The sequence below is a fragment of the Mustela erminea genome, chromosome 18 (genome assembly GCF_009829155.1).
Source record: "Mustela erminea isolate mMusErm1 chromosome 18, mMusErm1.Pri, whole genome shotgun sequence".
Classification (NCBI taxonomy): domain Eukaryota; kingdom Metazoa; phylum Chordata; class Mammalia; order Carnivora; family Mustelidae; genus Mustela; species Mustela erminea.
This window is the reverse complement of record NC_045631.1, coordinates 49,131,961-49,148,213: the sequence shown is the minus strand read 5'-3', so window position 1 is coordinate 49,148,213 and position 16,253 is coordinate 49,131,961. Positions and strand designations below refer to the sequence as shown.

Sequence of the window (16,253 nt, the reverse complement as noted above, 5' to 3'; positions counted from 1 at the left end):
TCCCCCACTGTTTGCTCCACCACCTGTAAAAGGAGGATGGATGCCACCATGCCATGTGGCTTGCAGGTCCCCCCTAGACCAGGAGCACTTCCACCCAGGGTCAAGTTTGCCCCTGTGCCTTGCTTTGAGCCATGGTGAGCCAGGGAGGGAGGGAGAGGTGGGAAGTAGCCACTTGCAAGAAGCGTTAACAGATTTCATTTTTGGGTTCTACCTCTTCCTTTTCTTTCCCTGATAATGGTGTATCCCAGACAATGGCTGTCCCTTCATCCCTTGGTCCTAAAATGAGCAGGCAGTGCTCCCACTCTGCAGCCCTGACTTATAACCTGAGAGAGAAAGAAATGTATGTGATGCTAAGCCATTAAGATGGAGGGGTGTTCTTTGCTGCTAAGTTAATATAACATCTAAAAGGTAGATGGCTTATTTGATACTCCAACTTAAAACTATATTTAGTTGACCTTAAAACCTACGAGCTTTCAAAGTTTGAAGTTCTAATCCATTCTTTTGTCCTTCCTCCAATAATGTAAAATGCCAGTAGACTTCGAGCAGCTTTCTCTGGGTCTTTGTGGATTATGTTATTACTCAGAATGCTTGCTGCCCCTTCCTGGGAAGGATTACATACACTTGCCCTGCTGATTCCCATCACGGCTCACATGTCTTGCTTTGGCTGATGAAATGTGAGCAGAAATGATGGCATCATTGCCAAGTTGGAGATTTAAGAGCCGTTGAGCAGTCCTGACATTTGTCCTTTGCCATTAGACTGGCCACGTCCCAGTTGGGGGCTGCCCTCTAGCTTGGGTCCCAGGGGAAAGAGTAAGAAATAAATGCTCGTTGTGTTGAGCCACTTGAAAATTAGGAGGAATTTGTTAGAAAGTTTGTGACTTGTTAATGCAGTGTCACTCTGCCTCTCCCAAACAAGACAGGACCTGAGCCACACCCGGAATCTTTGCCACCATGGATGTACCACGTGGCACACCATCACGTGTCCGGTACATAATTTCTTAGGTGACATGAAGAAATTGATAGCCGGATAGGAGAGCCCACATTTTTAAATGAAGAATAGTTAGGCTTTGTGGTTTGAATATTTGCAAATTTTCAGCATCTGATTTTAATACCATACTTTCATACTAAACCATCAAAGATTCTTTCAGAATTAGAAAGCCATAACTGACAGGACATGACTCTATGTCAAGTTTTTGTCCTGAGGTGATGGCAACGTATAGAATTGATTCCGGAGGGAGAAGATGTTTATGTTATAGTTTTTAATTAAGATTTCCATTTTATCGATGGCTGGTGGTGCCGGATATCTGCAGAGTGAGTTCATTCAGACACCTTCTCAGCCTAACACTGGGAAAGCCACAAATACAGTCCGTTCATCACCAGTTAGAACAGTCATGCCCCAGTTTCTTCCACATGTCCGGGCTGTCTCTCTAATGGCATCTCATGATCCAGTGGAAATATAACCAAATACATTCAGCTGGGATTTGGGGTACTTTAGCTTGCATAGATAATGTATGAATTCATTCTTTTCAACTTAAATCTTTTCAGATAGCGTAAGGTCTCTCACCTTTGTTTCTGAATCTAGTCTGTCACCACACTTTCCCAGAGGCGTTTTATTTATATATCTATCTAGAGGAAAGCTGTATTATTGTTCTATATCTGGGGTTGTCTTTCATTCTGCTTTCTACATAAATGTCACTTTTTATGTTCCATTCCGCAGCTCGCTCTTTTCACTAGACAATCTACTGGGGAGATCTGCCCACATTGTTACTGAAAGATCTAGCTCCTTTGGCTTAACTGCTACATAGTATCCCACAGTATAAATATATTATGGTTTATTTAGCCATTGTCTTGCAGGTAGAGATTTATGTAGCATCTTTTTTAAAGAGTTTGCCACTTTGTATTTAATGATCATAGCATCTTGCACAACTGGGCGAAGGGCGCATAGGAACCCTTCTACTAGCAAAGCCTGGCTTGACAAGTTAGTTCAACTATAAAGATGAATGTTATTCATCAGAATAATGTAGGGTTACATTAAGATCAAAATTAACTCACCAGAAATGGAAGTTCCTTGGTTCTTCCTTAAGACAGGCAACATTCAACAAGACCAGTGTAATCTAAGTCCAGGTGCATTCCCTACATCCAAACATAGTTGACCAGGCTGATACCACAGCCCGAGAAGGGATGTGGGGGGCTTGTGCAGTACATGGTGTCCGATGTAATAATTATGAGTGATACTCAAGTTACATAAAATCTCCCTGCTCGTGTGATCTGGTTTTGGTAGTACTCTCTCATGGTAACATAAAATAATTTAAATAGGAATTTTAAAAATTATTGAAGAAAAAAAAAAACCCTGCTTCCCAAGAAATTTAAGATCTCAGAAATGATGCCAGATTCACCCTTGGAGCAATGTTTTTGGTGTTGCTTGTGTAATCAGCATGTGGGTGACATTTAGACCCGGGCTTGGCTTTAAAGAATGATTCATGAGAACACATCAGATGGTGAAAGTGGAGAATTTTCTTTGGTATTTAGAAGGAGCAGCTTGAAGGAACCACACTGCTCTGGGCGATGAAGGCAGCCACCCTGCAGGCTTCGCTCAGTTAAAAACAGAATCTTTTCCAGAACATCTTAAAGTCTGGACTCTGGCCCTCAGCGACAGCCATTTCAGTGCTCTGTGAAAGACCTGTGGGGGCATTTCAGAGGCATTCAGATACCGGTGGGAAATCCAATGCAGGCTGACCTCCAGCCAAACGCCTGCCATTATTTTACTCATCAGATGAAAAGGGCTTTTGAAATGATGTCTGTTCAAATGTAAACATCAAAAGGCATCATTGATTGCCAGCCTTTGGGTAGGTGAGGAGTTTAACCCTCTGGAGATTTCACATCATGTTTTGGTGGACGCCAACCTTGAAGGCTGCCATTCAAAGCGTACCTGGAGAACACCTTCCAGATAGTTATAGATAACACGACAAGAAGGCATCTAGGCCATTTAAAGTACCAAAATTTTGTGCAGCAGAGACCCATGTGTTTATTTTTAACAGATCACATAAGGACGGTGGCTGGGATGATTTTGACAAAAGACTGACAAGTCCTGGTGGAAATGTAGAGCAGTGTCTCCAAGGAAAGCTAATTAAGTTGCCGTCGTCTAAAACTAAGATACGAGAAACAGACCAGCAGATGCTTTCGGTAGAACTTGAAATTTTCATTTGTTCCTTTCCTCCGAGAGGTCTTAGATTTAGATTTGTGGGTTAGGCTTCATTCGTTCCTATGAAAATCGGTTGAGTCAGAAACTCCTTTTACGCCCCCCCAACCGCGTCTACGACAGAAACATCGGAGCTGAGTGGCTCCCCCTTTCATTGTAATATGTCAGTCTTGTGACTGGTGACAGTAGGTTTCATACTCCACTTAATGAGAGGCTGCCAATGTCTAGGGACGTTCTTAAAAAAAAGAAAAAAAGTCAGATGTACATGTATTGGTTGAAATGGGGAGGTGTTGCTAACTTGGTAATACTGAAGGCTTTGGAGTAGACCAGCCATTTGGGGGGGGAGGGTGGGACACTAAAGTGTGAGGCCAGACTTACCATAGCTACGGTGTGGGATGACTTTACCTAGAATCCTCAGGTGAACAGTGGTAAAATAGTCTTTGTTGAAGACTTTGTACACATTCACTGAAGGCTCACCGTGTGGGAAACAAATGGTTTTAGAGGGAAACAAGACAGATGCCTGTCTGCGGCATCCAGGTGGCTTTGCAATCCTGGAGGACTCCGGTGTGTTTTTTTTCCCTTTTTGCTCAAGTTTCCAGGAAGCTTGGAGAGAAGGTTACTAGCAACCCTTCATTCTAGCCTTAGTTCTGGTCCAGCTACAAGCTCAGCAGGAGCTTTAGGACCATCCCGGACCATCCCTTAGCCTCCGTGGCGTGGCCTGCAGGGGTGTGTCTGTGACGCGCACGAGTGTGTGGTCCATGAGGGAAACTGGAAAGAGGAGGTAGACGGTAATAACCTTGTAAGGAGTAGGATGTGGAGGTGGCGTAGGAGAGGCAGAAGCCACGTGTCTTGGAAGGCCAAGACGAAAGAGGAAAATTGTGACTGGTGCTGGAGAGTCTGGAGAGGCTTCCGGGAGGAGGCGTGTTTGGTGTTTCCGCACGTGGGCTCTTGGTGTAAGATGTTTGGGCCAGGTGGAGGGAAGGGCCAGAGCCACACGAGAGAAGCCTGGGTTACCAGCACCCGTTGGAAACGTGTGACTTACACACCTTTGAAGGCCACGCCCCCTGGCTGGCACCGTCACTTGGGTGAGTGCTCGCCCAGCCTGTGCCCTGAAATCATATTGTTTTGAAGAGCTGGTCAGTGGATGGTGTATTTGATAAATACACTCCTTGGGTGGTGGTCTGCCGGAATTCGTGGTGGTTAGCCAGCAAATACTAGCGTATTCTCTGTTCGGTAAAGAGTGTGTGTGGTTCATGAGCCATCCAGTAATAATACACACATGGGAAGTACATGTGTGGGATCTGGTGAAACCCTGAAGTGGGTGGTTAATGGCTTTGTCGCGGTGTCAGGTCCTGGTTTTGCCGATGTGCTGTGGTTATGTGAGACGTTATCCCTGGGGAAGGCCGGCTGGAGCATATATAGGAACAGTCCGTACTATTTTTACAAACTGCTGGGAGTCTTAAAATACATCAGGATAAAAATTAAAAGTTTGTCTTCGTCTTCAAAGCAAGAATCAAAGGATCGTCTCATCTGGCTGTTTTCACGCTGGTATTTTAGCACTGGCCTCCCTCCTGTGCCCTCAGCAGCCCATGGGCACTCCTGACAGCTGGTGGGCCCTGGGAACTCTGCCCCTTTGAAAGTGCTGACCCAGTCTCTTCGGATTCCCGATGAGGAAATCAGAACCCAGAGAAGTAAAGCGCGCCACTAGCTAGCAGCTACGGATAGGAACAGGAAGAGCCTGGCGCTTTTCAGGACAGTTGCTTCTGTAAATCATAAGTCCTAGCTCTTTAGCTAACACTGTGGTTTCTTTTGTCAGACAAGGTGAGATTAATTCAATTGGAAATGAGTGTCTGTGCTCCTGCATTCCATTTCTGTGGAGACAGAGATGAGCTGTCTTGATGGTGGGAGCAGTACACAGGCGGGTCGGCTCGACGGGCTCTGTGTTCACGTGTCACCACCCAATGGGGGGCACTTGCCTGGGAAGGCCACTCCAGGGCAGAGGACGGGAACTCAGGACCTCAGAGGAAGTCCCCTGCCTCCTTGCCAACTGGGCCTCCGATCCGGCCCCCCATGGGCCCCAAAGTTGATCGGCTTTTCTCTTCCTTCCCATTCTGATCCAAGTCCCTAAAGTGTTGTTGGAAAACCTTGAGCATCTTGGACTTCACTTCCAAGGATAATGTAATTGTCATAATCTTATATTTATTTAGGGATTTCGGGTTTGCAAAGCCCTAACTCGTACATTCCCAAAGATGGGCCCCATCCCCAGGGCTATGACATAGGGATATTTCTGCTTTGTAAATAAGTGACACGACTTGTCCAAAATTGCTGAGTTCGTATCAGGACTAGAGTCCAACCCCAGGTCTCCAGAATCCTGGTAGAAGCTCCTTTTGTAGGAGAGGTCCTGTCCATTTTAAACCACCTGCACACCTGTGAAGATCAGCAAACAGGGGTTACTATTATTGTGTTACTATTATTCTCATTAACATAGGCATGATCCTTGGCTGCTCATGATTTTGGAGCGTGAGGACTCCAGGACTTGGTCATTCTCCAGACTTCCACAGGAGGTGGAAGCAGTGGTTTCCTCTCTTCCTACACCTCCACGCGGTTGGGGCCTGAAGATGCCATCTGGGGATCGGAGGAGTAAGACTTAGATTTTCCTGAAAAGTGAAGCAAGCCGCGTGTGTGCCACATCAGTAGAGATCTGTGTGACAGCCCACTGGCAGGATAGCTGCCCCGGAGCCGCCTGGCACGCACAGGCTCCAGAGGGCTGAGTGCGAGCTGCCGTGCGTTCTTTATCTAGGGTCAGTTGTTGGTGCCTTGCTTCTGCAGGGAAAGCTGGCTGCTTCCTTTCCCCTAGCATCCTCTTTGCCCTCCACGTGGTAGGATGTAACCTTTGCTGTCAACATGGGGACTGTTAATGAATACTGACACTGTTCTGTGCCCTCAACATTCTGCCGAACATCTGGAAATTGGTGCAATGCTCTCACGGAGGCTAAACCCAGGCTTGAGACCATGCTCACAGCTACTCCTTGATAAGGACGATAATCTCCCAAAGATGACATTGATTTTTCACACCCTAAGGGACATTTAGGAAGGAAACTGATGACCTGACTCAGTATTGCCAATCACCCACACACATCTGCGCCTGGCGTCCAGGAGGCACTTACTAGATATTTGTCAAGTAACCTCCAGCAGTGGTTCTCAGTCCTGAGCATACCTGCCAGTATTAGGATCACCTGAAGGGCTTGTTGAAACATGAAGCTTGAGGCTGCACAGGGTTTCTGATTCAGTTGGTCTGGGGAGGAGCTAAATAATTTCAGACAAGTTCCAGGTCATGCTGGTGCCATGTAGAGAAAACCAGGGTCCGGAGGAGATTGGCAGAGGTTTTCCGTAAGGGCCAGATTGCTAATAATTTTAGGCTTTGTGGGCTCTGTCTTTACTTCTCAACTCTGCCCTTGTAGCCACAGAAAATATATAAATGAATGAGCATAGATGTGTTCCAGTAAAACTTTATTCATAAAACAGGTGGTAGACTTGTTTTTAAAGATGTTATATTGGGGCACCTGGGTGACTTAGTAGGTTGTCTGCCTTTGGCTCAGGTCATGATCTGGGTGACTTAGTAGGTTGTCTGCCTTTGGCTCAGGTCATGATCCTGGGGTCCTGAGATGGAGCCTCCTATGGGGGTCGGTGTCCCGGCTCAGAGGGGAATATGTTTCTCCCTAGCCCTCTGCCCCGCCCACTCGCTTATGCTCTCTCTCTCTCTCTCTCTCTCGCAAACTCTTCGTCTCTCAAATAAATAAAATCTTGTTGAAATGTTGTGTTGAAAATCTAAAACTTTGCTTTAAAAAGAATGTTCAGAGCCAAAATTTCATTCTGGGTGGATTTTTTTTTTTTTTTTTTTTTTTTTTTTGTTAAGCTCTTGGATGAGAAGCCGTGTTAAAGATGCAAACATTGGTCAAATCCTAGCTCTATTCTTCACTGCCCACATGACTTTGAAGGCCACTAATGTCTCTGTAGAGAAGATAACCATACAATTTGTCAGGTCTGAGTGATACATGTTTCGTGTAATGTTCTTTATACTATTGTGCATGATTGAAATATTCCAGGATTTTCAAACTCATGACTTTTAAAACGTAATTACAGTTGACCCTTGAACAACACAGATTTGAACTGCATGGATTCACACACGCACGGATTTTCTATAGTACATTAGATATATTTTATGTTTTTCTTAACATTTTTCTCTAGCTTACTTGATTGTAAGGCTACAGCATATACTACATATGGCATACAAAATATGTGTGAACTGACTGTTTCATGTTCTTGGTCAGGCTTCCAGCCAACAAGTGGGGGAGGGAGTCAAAGTGATACATGGATTTTCAACTGTGGGAGTGGGTGTCGATGCCTTTAACCCCCACATTGTTCAAGGGTCAACTGTATAAGTCATTGGCATATGTGGCTTGGATTTGAGGTTTCAGAGTCAACCAAAAGATGAATCACTTTACAAAATCAAAATCCCCTTTGAAATGCTCTCAAACCACCAGCACCTAGGCTCTTAGAAGGTGGAGAGCTAGGAGTAGCTTTCTTTGGAAATGCACAGGAGGGAGAAGTCGGCCTCAGGGGGTCTGCAGTGGAGCTGTTAGTCTCCTGCCCTTCCCCCACACCCTTCTCCTCTGTTGTCTTCCTTAAAATTCAGTTAATGGCAGCTCTATATTAACTGCCGATGGGGCCGCAAAGAATGATTCAGGAGGAGGAATTTAGTAAGGTAAAGTATGCTGATATGGACTTGAGGATGAAATTGTTTTATTTTTCAGGCAGGACCTAAAGATCTTTTGGCTCAGCCCTCTGCTTCTGCATGTCAGTCAACGGAGGTCCAAGACGTAGAGGCATGTTCGAAATAGATGGACCCTCCTTTGCATTTAATAAGACTGACTTGTTTTGTCCTCATAACAGCCCCGTTAGATAAGCGCTGTTAATTTCCCAGTCTACAGATGAGGCAGAAAGGATGAGTTGTTTGTCCAACGTCATGCTTCTGGGAGGTAGTAGCCAGGGGACCAAACCCAGGCAGTCTGACTGCAGAGTCCGTGCTCTTTGGTTACGACACTCAGCTGTGTATAATGTTGATTTCCTTATCTGTACTCTGCGAACTGAGGAACAAAAAGGCTACTTGAGAGAACGCTGTCTCGTACCTTCGGTAATTTGTATGCCATGCTAGGGAAGGTAATGAAATTGCAGCAGGGGGCTAGGGGAAAGTGTGCTTTCAGTGCCATTTCCAATTTTCACCTCATTATCCCGGAGTTTGCCCATGCAAATGCGTATAATGCTTTGGAAATAGTGCAGAAGCAGGAAGAGGTCTCTGTTGGTTTGGCTGCATATCTGGTCTTAATGCTGTATTTCAAGAAAACTTGCCCAAAAGGAGATCACCCCAGGACCACTGAGTGGATCCAGGGTCACTCAGTTCACAAATACACTCAGATTTTTGTGTCCACCGTGAGCTGCAGCCTGTGCCGGGCACCAGATACTGCGATACCACGACGTCTAAAACCCCCTGCCTGCCCGCAGGCACTTTTACAACTTTGGGTCCCAAAGTGGGAAACCCTGGTGTGTGCACTTACACCCTGAAAAGAAAGGAAACACGGGTATTTACTATATGGTCCAAAATGGGCAGTCTATTAAAACACGATGCGATGAAGTCTCCCCCTGCCCCACCCCCTGCTGTATTACCCCAGAGAATAGCATACAGTCTCATATTGAACCTTGGACATGGGACAAGGAGGAAATGGTGGGATCTGACCTTGGCTTTGTCCAAAAATGTGTTCCTTTGATGATGGAATAAACAATGTGCTTCCTCTCCCCCCACCAGGATCCCAGAAGCAAGCACAAGTTCAAAATCCACACCTATGGAAGCCCCACCTTCTGTGATCACTGTGGCTCCTTGCTGTACGGACTTATCCATCAAGGGATGAAATGTGACAGTAAGTAAGTTTTCTTTTCCGGTAGATGGTGAGGCTCTGCAGCTGATACCCCGGGTTTTCAAGAGCACCTCAGCTTCCGGACCTTTTCCAGGTCCACTCATCAATAAAAGAACTCATTCAAATACGTACCACACCAAAAAAAAAGTAGGACCGCTCCACCGTCAAAATACTCATCTATTAAAATCTTTACTTGCCTAATTGTGAACCAACACCAAAAACAAACAAACAAAAACAAACAAACCAAAAAAAACACCAACCCCACCCGATTTATAAACAAAGTTAGTGCTGGGTTTTTTTGTGTGTTTTTTTTTGTGGTGGAAATCTTCAGTCACTGTAAAATACAGGATAGTCAAATCCCAAAGCAAATGCCATGTGTTGAAAGAAGAATCCCCACCTCCAGATTCCACATTTGGTTCGGCTTCAAAATAAGCTCAGCCACCATAGTCATTATCTTCCTGTGTCTCTAATTAGTGGGTGGACTGTGGAAAAATCCAGTAGGCTCTCCTTAAAACTGAAACTACGATGAAAATGAAAACCAGACCTCCGAATTTCACTCGCCCTCCTGCACGTTCACGGACGGACCAGATTTCTATCAGGCCAGTCAGAGAGGGAACCCCCGAAGTCCACGGACGAGGATGGCATCAGCCCCTCCATTCCTCCCTTTCTGTTCTGTATGTATCACCCTCAAGCGCCAGGTAGAAAGGAAGACAAACCTGGAAACTCTTCACTTTGATAATTCTTATAAGATTTCCCAGGCCATTTACATGTTTAAATAAAAATGTATACTTTCAAGATTAAAAAAAAAAGGTAATTACTGGACCTGTTTTTCTAGTCGACAAAGACGTGTTATGGAAATGTCAATATGTTGCCATTCATTAATTCCTTTTACTATGGCCAAAGCTTTCTAGGCATATGCTATATGGGGCAAAGACAACGTGTATATAAAAATCAAGATGAAAGGAACATTATAGAGCAGATGAATAGTTTCTCAGCACACAGAGGTCCTTTACCTTGGAAGCTGTCAGATTTTACAGCCTAAACAAAACCTCTGTGATGATCCAGACCAGTCGTTTTCTCTGAGTTGAGAAGCCCTTGTGCTCCAAAGACGTGGTTTTCAGGGGTTCTGCGAGTGCGAATCCTAAGTGCATTTGTAAATCTACTTTTAACTCTTATAAAACCACGGGACACAAGTGAATTCTTGAATGTGTGACCCACTGGAGCTTGACTAGTTGGAGGAGACGGTGGAAACACCGTTGCCAGCTTCACTGGTTGGGCAGAATGTGTAACCACGTTTCTCCTGCCACGTCCACTTCCCCAAGGAGTCCGCCAGCCTGCACGTTGCTGGGCAGCGTTTAGCCTTTCTAGGTACTCTCCTGTTATGGAGCTGGACAGCGCTAAGAGAGAGCAGAAGTGAGTACAGGACGGAGACAGCTGGTTTCAAAATTTTGTTTGGATCCGAGGGCTTTATGGGTGATCGATGAATGTCTTTGTAATAAATGTATCAATTTGCATTGATCTACTGACTTTTTGCTGATGAAGTTAACACTTATCTGGTTTATGTGTTAGGACTCTGCTTAAGATTTTATTTGAAAAATGGGTTCCATTACTTAAAAAAAAAAAAAAAAAAAGTTGAAAACCACTGACCTGGACCAGTGCTTTTTGCTTTGTCTTCTTTTGTTTTAAACTCTTGTCCTTGGAGTCATAGGGCCTCTGGGGCTGCTGCCTGTGCTCCTTCCTCAAGGGAGGCCAAGAAGCAGATGGGTGCCAGGAGCCCAGCCCCTCCCTTCCCTTCTGCAGACAAGAAACCTTTCCCTCTGCCTTCACACGTTGCAGGGTCAGAATGCCATATACACCTCTGCTTAGCAGGGCAAAGACAGGAGCTACCCCCTGTGCATACCTGCCTTTTAGTTTGCAGGGCAGGTCACAGAATCAGAGAGAGCACTTGAACTTCCCAAGATCAAAAAGCCAGTCATGGTGGTGCCAAGACAAGAATACAACCCAGGGCGCTCCCACCTCCCCTGCTCCCCACCCCGTGGTGCTTCTCCCTCCCGGAGAGGCTGGCATTAATTTCTTTGAAGTTGCAATTCTGCCCCAGCACTTGAAGCCAGGAGTTGGTGAACACAGGTCCCGTCAATAGCCCACCTTGTCAAGAAGCAGATGTCCCTTACAACACAGCAGATGTCCCTTTCTATCAGCTGCGAGAAGGTGGGGCACAGTTTGGGGATAGAAATGCAAGCACGATCCACACTGGTGGAGACAAGGATGATTCTTTCCTCATTGGGTGCGTTATCCTGCTTCCCATATCGAATCCTAGCAAATATGCATTATTTGTGATGCTTTTGGCAATCTGCCTCACCATGTTAAACACTGAAAAGGAAATGAGCATGTGGGCTCTACCTTGAAGGTTACAGAAGAGCCTTGTCGCGTCCTGTCGTGGGCGTGTGAGGATTCCAGTGGCCCTGGCTACGATACACAGGATTCTTTTCGGGGTTTCCTTGGTTCACTGTGCAGAGACTGATCTTTTCATTCCTCCCTGGCTCACCCACGTAATGTCAGCTGGTAGGGAATGGCTTATCATGCCAGGCGTGTGTTTGTTTTACTTAGAATAATATTTAAAGATTTGCAGACAGGTTTAAAATCTCAAATAAAAGTTCTTAAAAAAAAAAAAAAAGCAAGGTACTTAAGCCTTCATGAAAATACAGAGTTAACTAAAAGGAAAGAAAATTTATGACTTTCCTGTACTCAGTCCACAGAGTCTCACCCTTCCCAAACAGTAAGCTCAGACAGGCAGAAGATATTCTTTGGCAACAAATATCCTCTGTTTAAAATTTGCATATAATTCCCCTCTGCATACATGCAATATTAATTGGCCTGGGCTTTGTATGCATTTACCTGTGTGAATTTTGCCTGGTGTTAAATATCTGAAGCATGAACGAGCAGGCCAGGGGATTTCGCTTTGGTTAAGATTGGACAAATATGGCACGGGTATTTTAAGGATATTGTTATTCACATGAAGCCTGTGTTGTAAGGGACATCTGCTAACAGTTCTCCGTGTCACCGAAAACATTATAGCAATGTCTCAAGTTAGAGGGTAGCTCCCCAGCACTTGCGCTCGCACACCACAACACTGACGTGAGCCCGTCGGCCAGCCTCACCCTCCACTGTCCCCATTCGCAGCCTGTGACATGAACGTGCACAAGCAGTGCGTGATCAACGTGCCCAGCCTCTGCGGGATGGACCACACGGAGAAGCGGGGCCGCATCTACCTGAAGGCCGAGGTCACCGACGAGAAGCTCCACGTCACCGGTAAGACGTGCCCGCCGAGGGGTGAGGCTCGCAGCTCCTCTGCGGGCGTTCGGGTCAAGGTCGGGTGCGCCATTGCCTCAGAGACGCTCAGATGCAGAACCCCCGATTTCCCACAAACACGTCTCCCCACCCCACCCCACCCCCGGAGACCACGCCATCCACCTTGACCCCCCAGCTACTCAGGGGCCATCCTGAGTCCTAACTGCCGTGTGGGTTGGGGAACTCTGACACCTGGTCCGTGTGCTGTCCCCTGGTGCCGGGGGGGACAGGGAAGCAGGGGGGAGGCGTACGGGTGGCCCTGGTGTGTCATGGCATCAGGCTGCGGCCACCTGCTCAGCCCACGCTAAGGGTGACACCAACGATAAACCGCCTCAGGTTCTCTGGTTACGCTTCCCCCGTGTTCGGCATGGGGCTGAGCATGTCACTGTAGAGAATGTCAGGGAAGTTCATTTCCTCAGGCCACTGCTCCTGCACCCCTGCCTCGCTGTCGGTAGGGACCACTCTGTCCTCCAGGCCGACAGCCAGGGCCCCTCTTGTGGCCACCAGTGCCCCAACCTGACACTTGTTCTCTGAGAAGGCTGCCACCTTGCCAGAGTCCTGGGGGTTGGGGGGCGGGGGGTGTGCAGAGAGCACACAGCTTAGGAGAAAATGACCAGAAAGCAGTATGTGCCAAGGGATTTGGAAGCAGAAGGTTAGAATGCCTGTTGGCTAAAGGTTTCCCTGTTTTTCCAACACTTTATAAAGCCGCTGCTGTGGGCAGTACAATAGACCTCGCAGGGAACCATTCAGAGCTTCACGGTGAGGGGCAAAGCCCACTGAGAGGCAAGAATGCCCTGGCGAGAGTGTCTGAACGGTCAGCCCTCGTGTGTGTGTGAACACAGCAGGGCACGCCGCACGCTGGACCGGCCCCGTGCCTTCTCCTGTAATAAAAGCAGCAGCCGTATGGGGCTGCTTTGCTGCTTTGAGCTTTCCATGGTCTTCTCTGAGCCGTACAGGGTACGCGGAAGAGGAAGGACAGGTCCCGTCACACAGGCACAGCAAGTATTGTCCTCATTACCCCGTCATGGCCAAGAGCTGAATTAGATTCATGATTCTGCAGGATCATCCTAGGGGACAGCACCCTTCACTGAGTTAGACATAGGTTTTCCACACTCAAAAGCCAACGAGTCTAACTTAGAGCAACAATCTAGGTCAAGGGTATTGAGAATCCATCTAAATTGCTTTGCATAGGCGCGGGAGGGAAAAATAAATAAATAAAAATAAAAATTAAAAATAAAATACTTTGCATAGATTGAGCTCTGCTCTAAGAACGTGAATCCAGCAAGAGGTTAATAACAATGGCAACACCAGCCAACACGAGTGGTCCCCACAAAAGGGTCACTTTCTGAGCAGGACATGTAGTTAACTTCTCTAAACCTAAGTGGTCGTTTACTTGGTTATCCTGACTTTAGAGATGGAGGCATCAAGAACTTAAGTGACTGGCCCAAAGTCAAGCAGGTGGTACATTTAATAGTTGGATGTTTAATTGCTACAAGCAGAGATAATATATTTCAATGATAGTATCAATAAGAACTGTAACATTGTCTTAATTCTGGCTGCTGTCATAAATACCATGGACCGGGTGGCTTAAACACAAACATTCATTGGTCACAGTTGTGGAAGCTGGAAAGTCCAAGATCAAGGAGCTGCTAATTTGGTTTCCCATGAGGACTATCCTTTCTGGTTCGTAGATAACTGTCTAGCTGTGTCCTCACTTGGGGATGGAAAGAGAGAGGAAACAAGCGCTTTGGTGTGTCTTCTTATAAGAACACTGATCCCATCAAGAGGGTCCCACTGTTGGGATATAATTCTTTCCCAAAGGCCCCATATTCAAGGGGTCCAGGATTCCCATTAAAGGGTAAGGTTAGGGGTTCAACATATGAATTCTGGGAGGACACATAATTCAGTCCATAGCAAATCTATGTTTAAAATATGGTTGTAATTTGTGTGAAGGAAGTCTAATCCTAAGTATGAAAACCCAAGCTCAAGGAAGTAACTAATAGGTAATGATTTGTCTAAAACTTTTAGTTGAGAGTAATTGTAGGTTATCAGAATCAGAATTAACTTTGATGTAGTGAGAACACAAATATAAATAATAAGCCATAACAGATGGAGCTCATGGTCCAAATTAAAAAAAAATTTCAGAAGTAGTACAGGGTCCCCTTCACCTAGTCCTCCTGACCCCCAGAATTAATATTCCTCTATAACCATAGGGTAAGTATCAAAGTAGACAGATTTTTATTTCTTATTTTCTTTTTAAAATATATTTGAGGGAGAAGAGAGAGAGAGAGAGAAAGCATGAGCAGGGTTAAGGGGCAGACTCCCCACAGCTGAGCAAGGAGCCTGATGCAGGGCTCGATCCCAGGACCCCAGGATCCTGACCTGAGCTGAAGGCAGATGCTTAACCGACTGAGCCACCCAAGCACCCCTCAAAGTAGATACATTTTAAATTTGTTAAAAACAAAAACAAAAACATAGGTACCTGTGTACTTATAGTTACTAGAAATTATTTTAAAGAGCCAAAGAGAAGACATCAGACTTCTCTTATTGCAGCATGAAAAGACTACCAGGGATACAAAACCAAGTCCCTTTGGAGCAGAAGCTGCTGGTAACGGCTCCCCCCTCCTGCATGCCCTGCCCAGCCTCCTAACCCAACAGTTCGGCACAAATTTTTGTCTTGACACGTGTTTTCAACAATAGCTAACATGCACTGAGTACTTGGTGTGTACTTACTCTTCATGAGACTGGAACTTTCTTTGTGCTAAGTGCTTTCTATTCCTTGTTTCATTGGCCCCTCCAATAGTGCCATAAAGTGCTATTATTATTCTCAATTTTGAGATGTGCAAATGAGCTGAGAGAAAGGAAGAAATTGTTCCGAGTTATAAGGTAGAAAGTTATGGTGCTGGAGCTTGAGTCCACATCCCTCTCCCTGGCTTTCAGCCCCAAGGCTGTGAACCCCCCCAGTTCTCTCGTATTAATTAAACACTCTCCTTTCGAATAATAGCAAACCCATAAATAGTCACCAAACCCCTGTTCAGCACTCCACAGGTTCTCTGGGGGTCCAGAAAATCCCAATGCGAGATTAAAACCAAGGGAGCAAAAAAGTAACTCATGAAGGAATTAATGGAAAAGCCAAGTGCATGCAAAGTTAAACGTTCGATTATGTGCGTGCTGAACGGTGCGTCGTGGAGAAGGGGGCTGAGACCCGCAGAGCTCTGAGAGGCAGGGGGAGGAAAGTTGCAGTAAAGAGCCCGGATGGAACGGCGGAAGCAGCCTGGCTTTAATGAGGGGCAGGTATAAAGAATGAGCCATGGGTAGTAGCCAAGCTTATGTCCAAATGCAAGTGGTACCTTGGAGAATGCGTCTTACCCCTGCATGGCCCTGTTGATGGTTAGGTTAGCTCAGCTTTATTTTACCTGTGCAGAACCACTCACATGGACCATAATTCCCAAAGTAAAATCAAACTCCCAACAGACTCCTGCTTTGGGATAGAAATCGGCCTTTCGAAATCAGAGATGAATTTCCTTTCTAGATTGGCGCGGTATTTGTGGGAAAGGCCTCCACTTTCATGGTATATTTTTATTTTTCGCCTCTGGGCAGTGGTGCTGATGTTATCTGAACAGTGTCATTTTTATTTCTCTCAATATGCGATTTTAATAGGTTTTCTACATTCTTGTGTGCTTTTTTATTTGGTTTTTGGAGGAGTGGTAAAAAAAAAATTCCCTCATGGGAAC

The 16,253-nt window shown here is 45.9% G+C and overlaps 1 protein-coding gene across 2 annotated transcripts in view; it reads left to right on the top strand.

Moving 5' to 3' along the window:
* The window catches only part of PRKCA (protein kinase C alpha), a 385,445-nt gene that overhangs the window by 256,129 nt on the left and 113,063 nt on the right, over positions 1-16,253 (top strand). For both annotated transcript variants that reach the window (XM_032320330.1, XM_032320329.1), the window contains exons 4-5: positions 9,063-9,174; positions 12,352-12,480. In XM_032320330.1, coding sequence (XP_032176221.1) covers positions 9,063-9,174; positions 12,352-12,480 — 241 coding nt within the window. The remainder of the gene's footprint in view (positions 1-9,062; positions 9,175-12,351; positions 12,481-16,253) is intronic.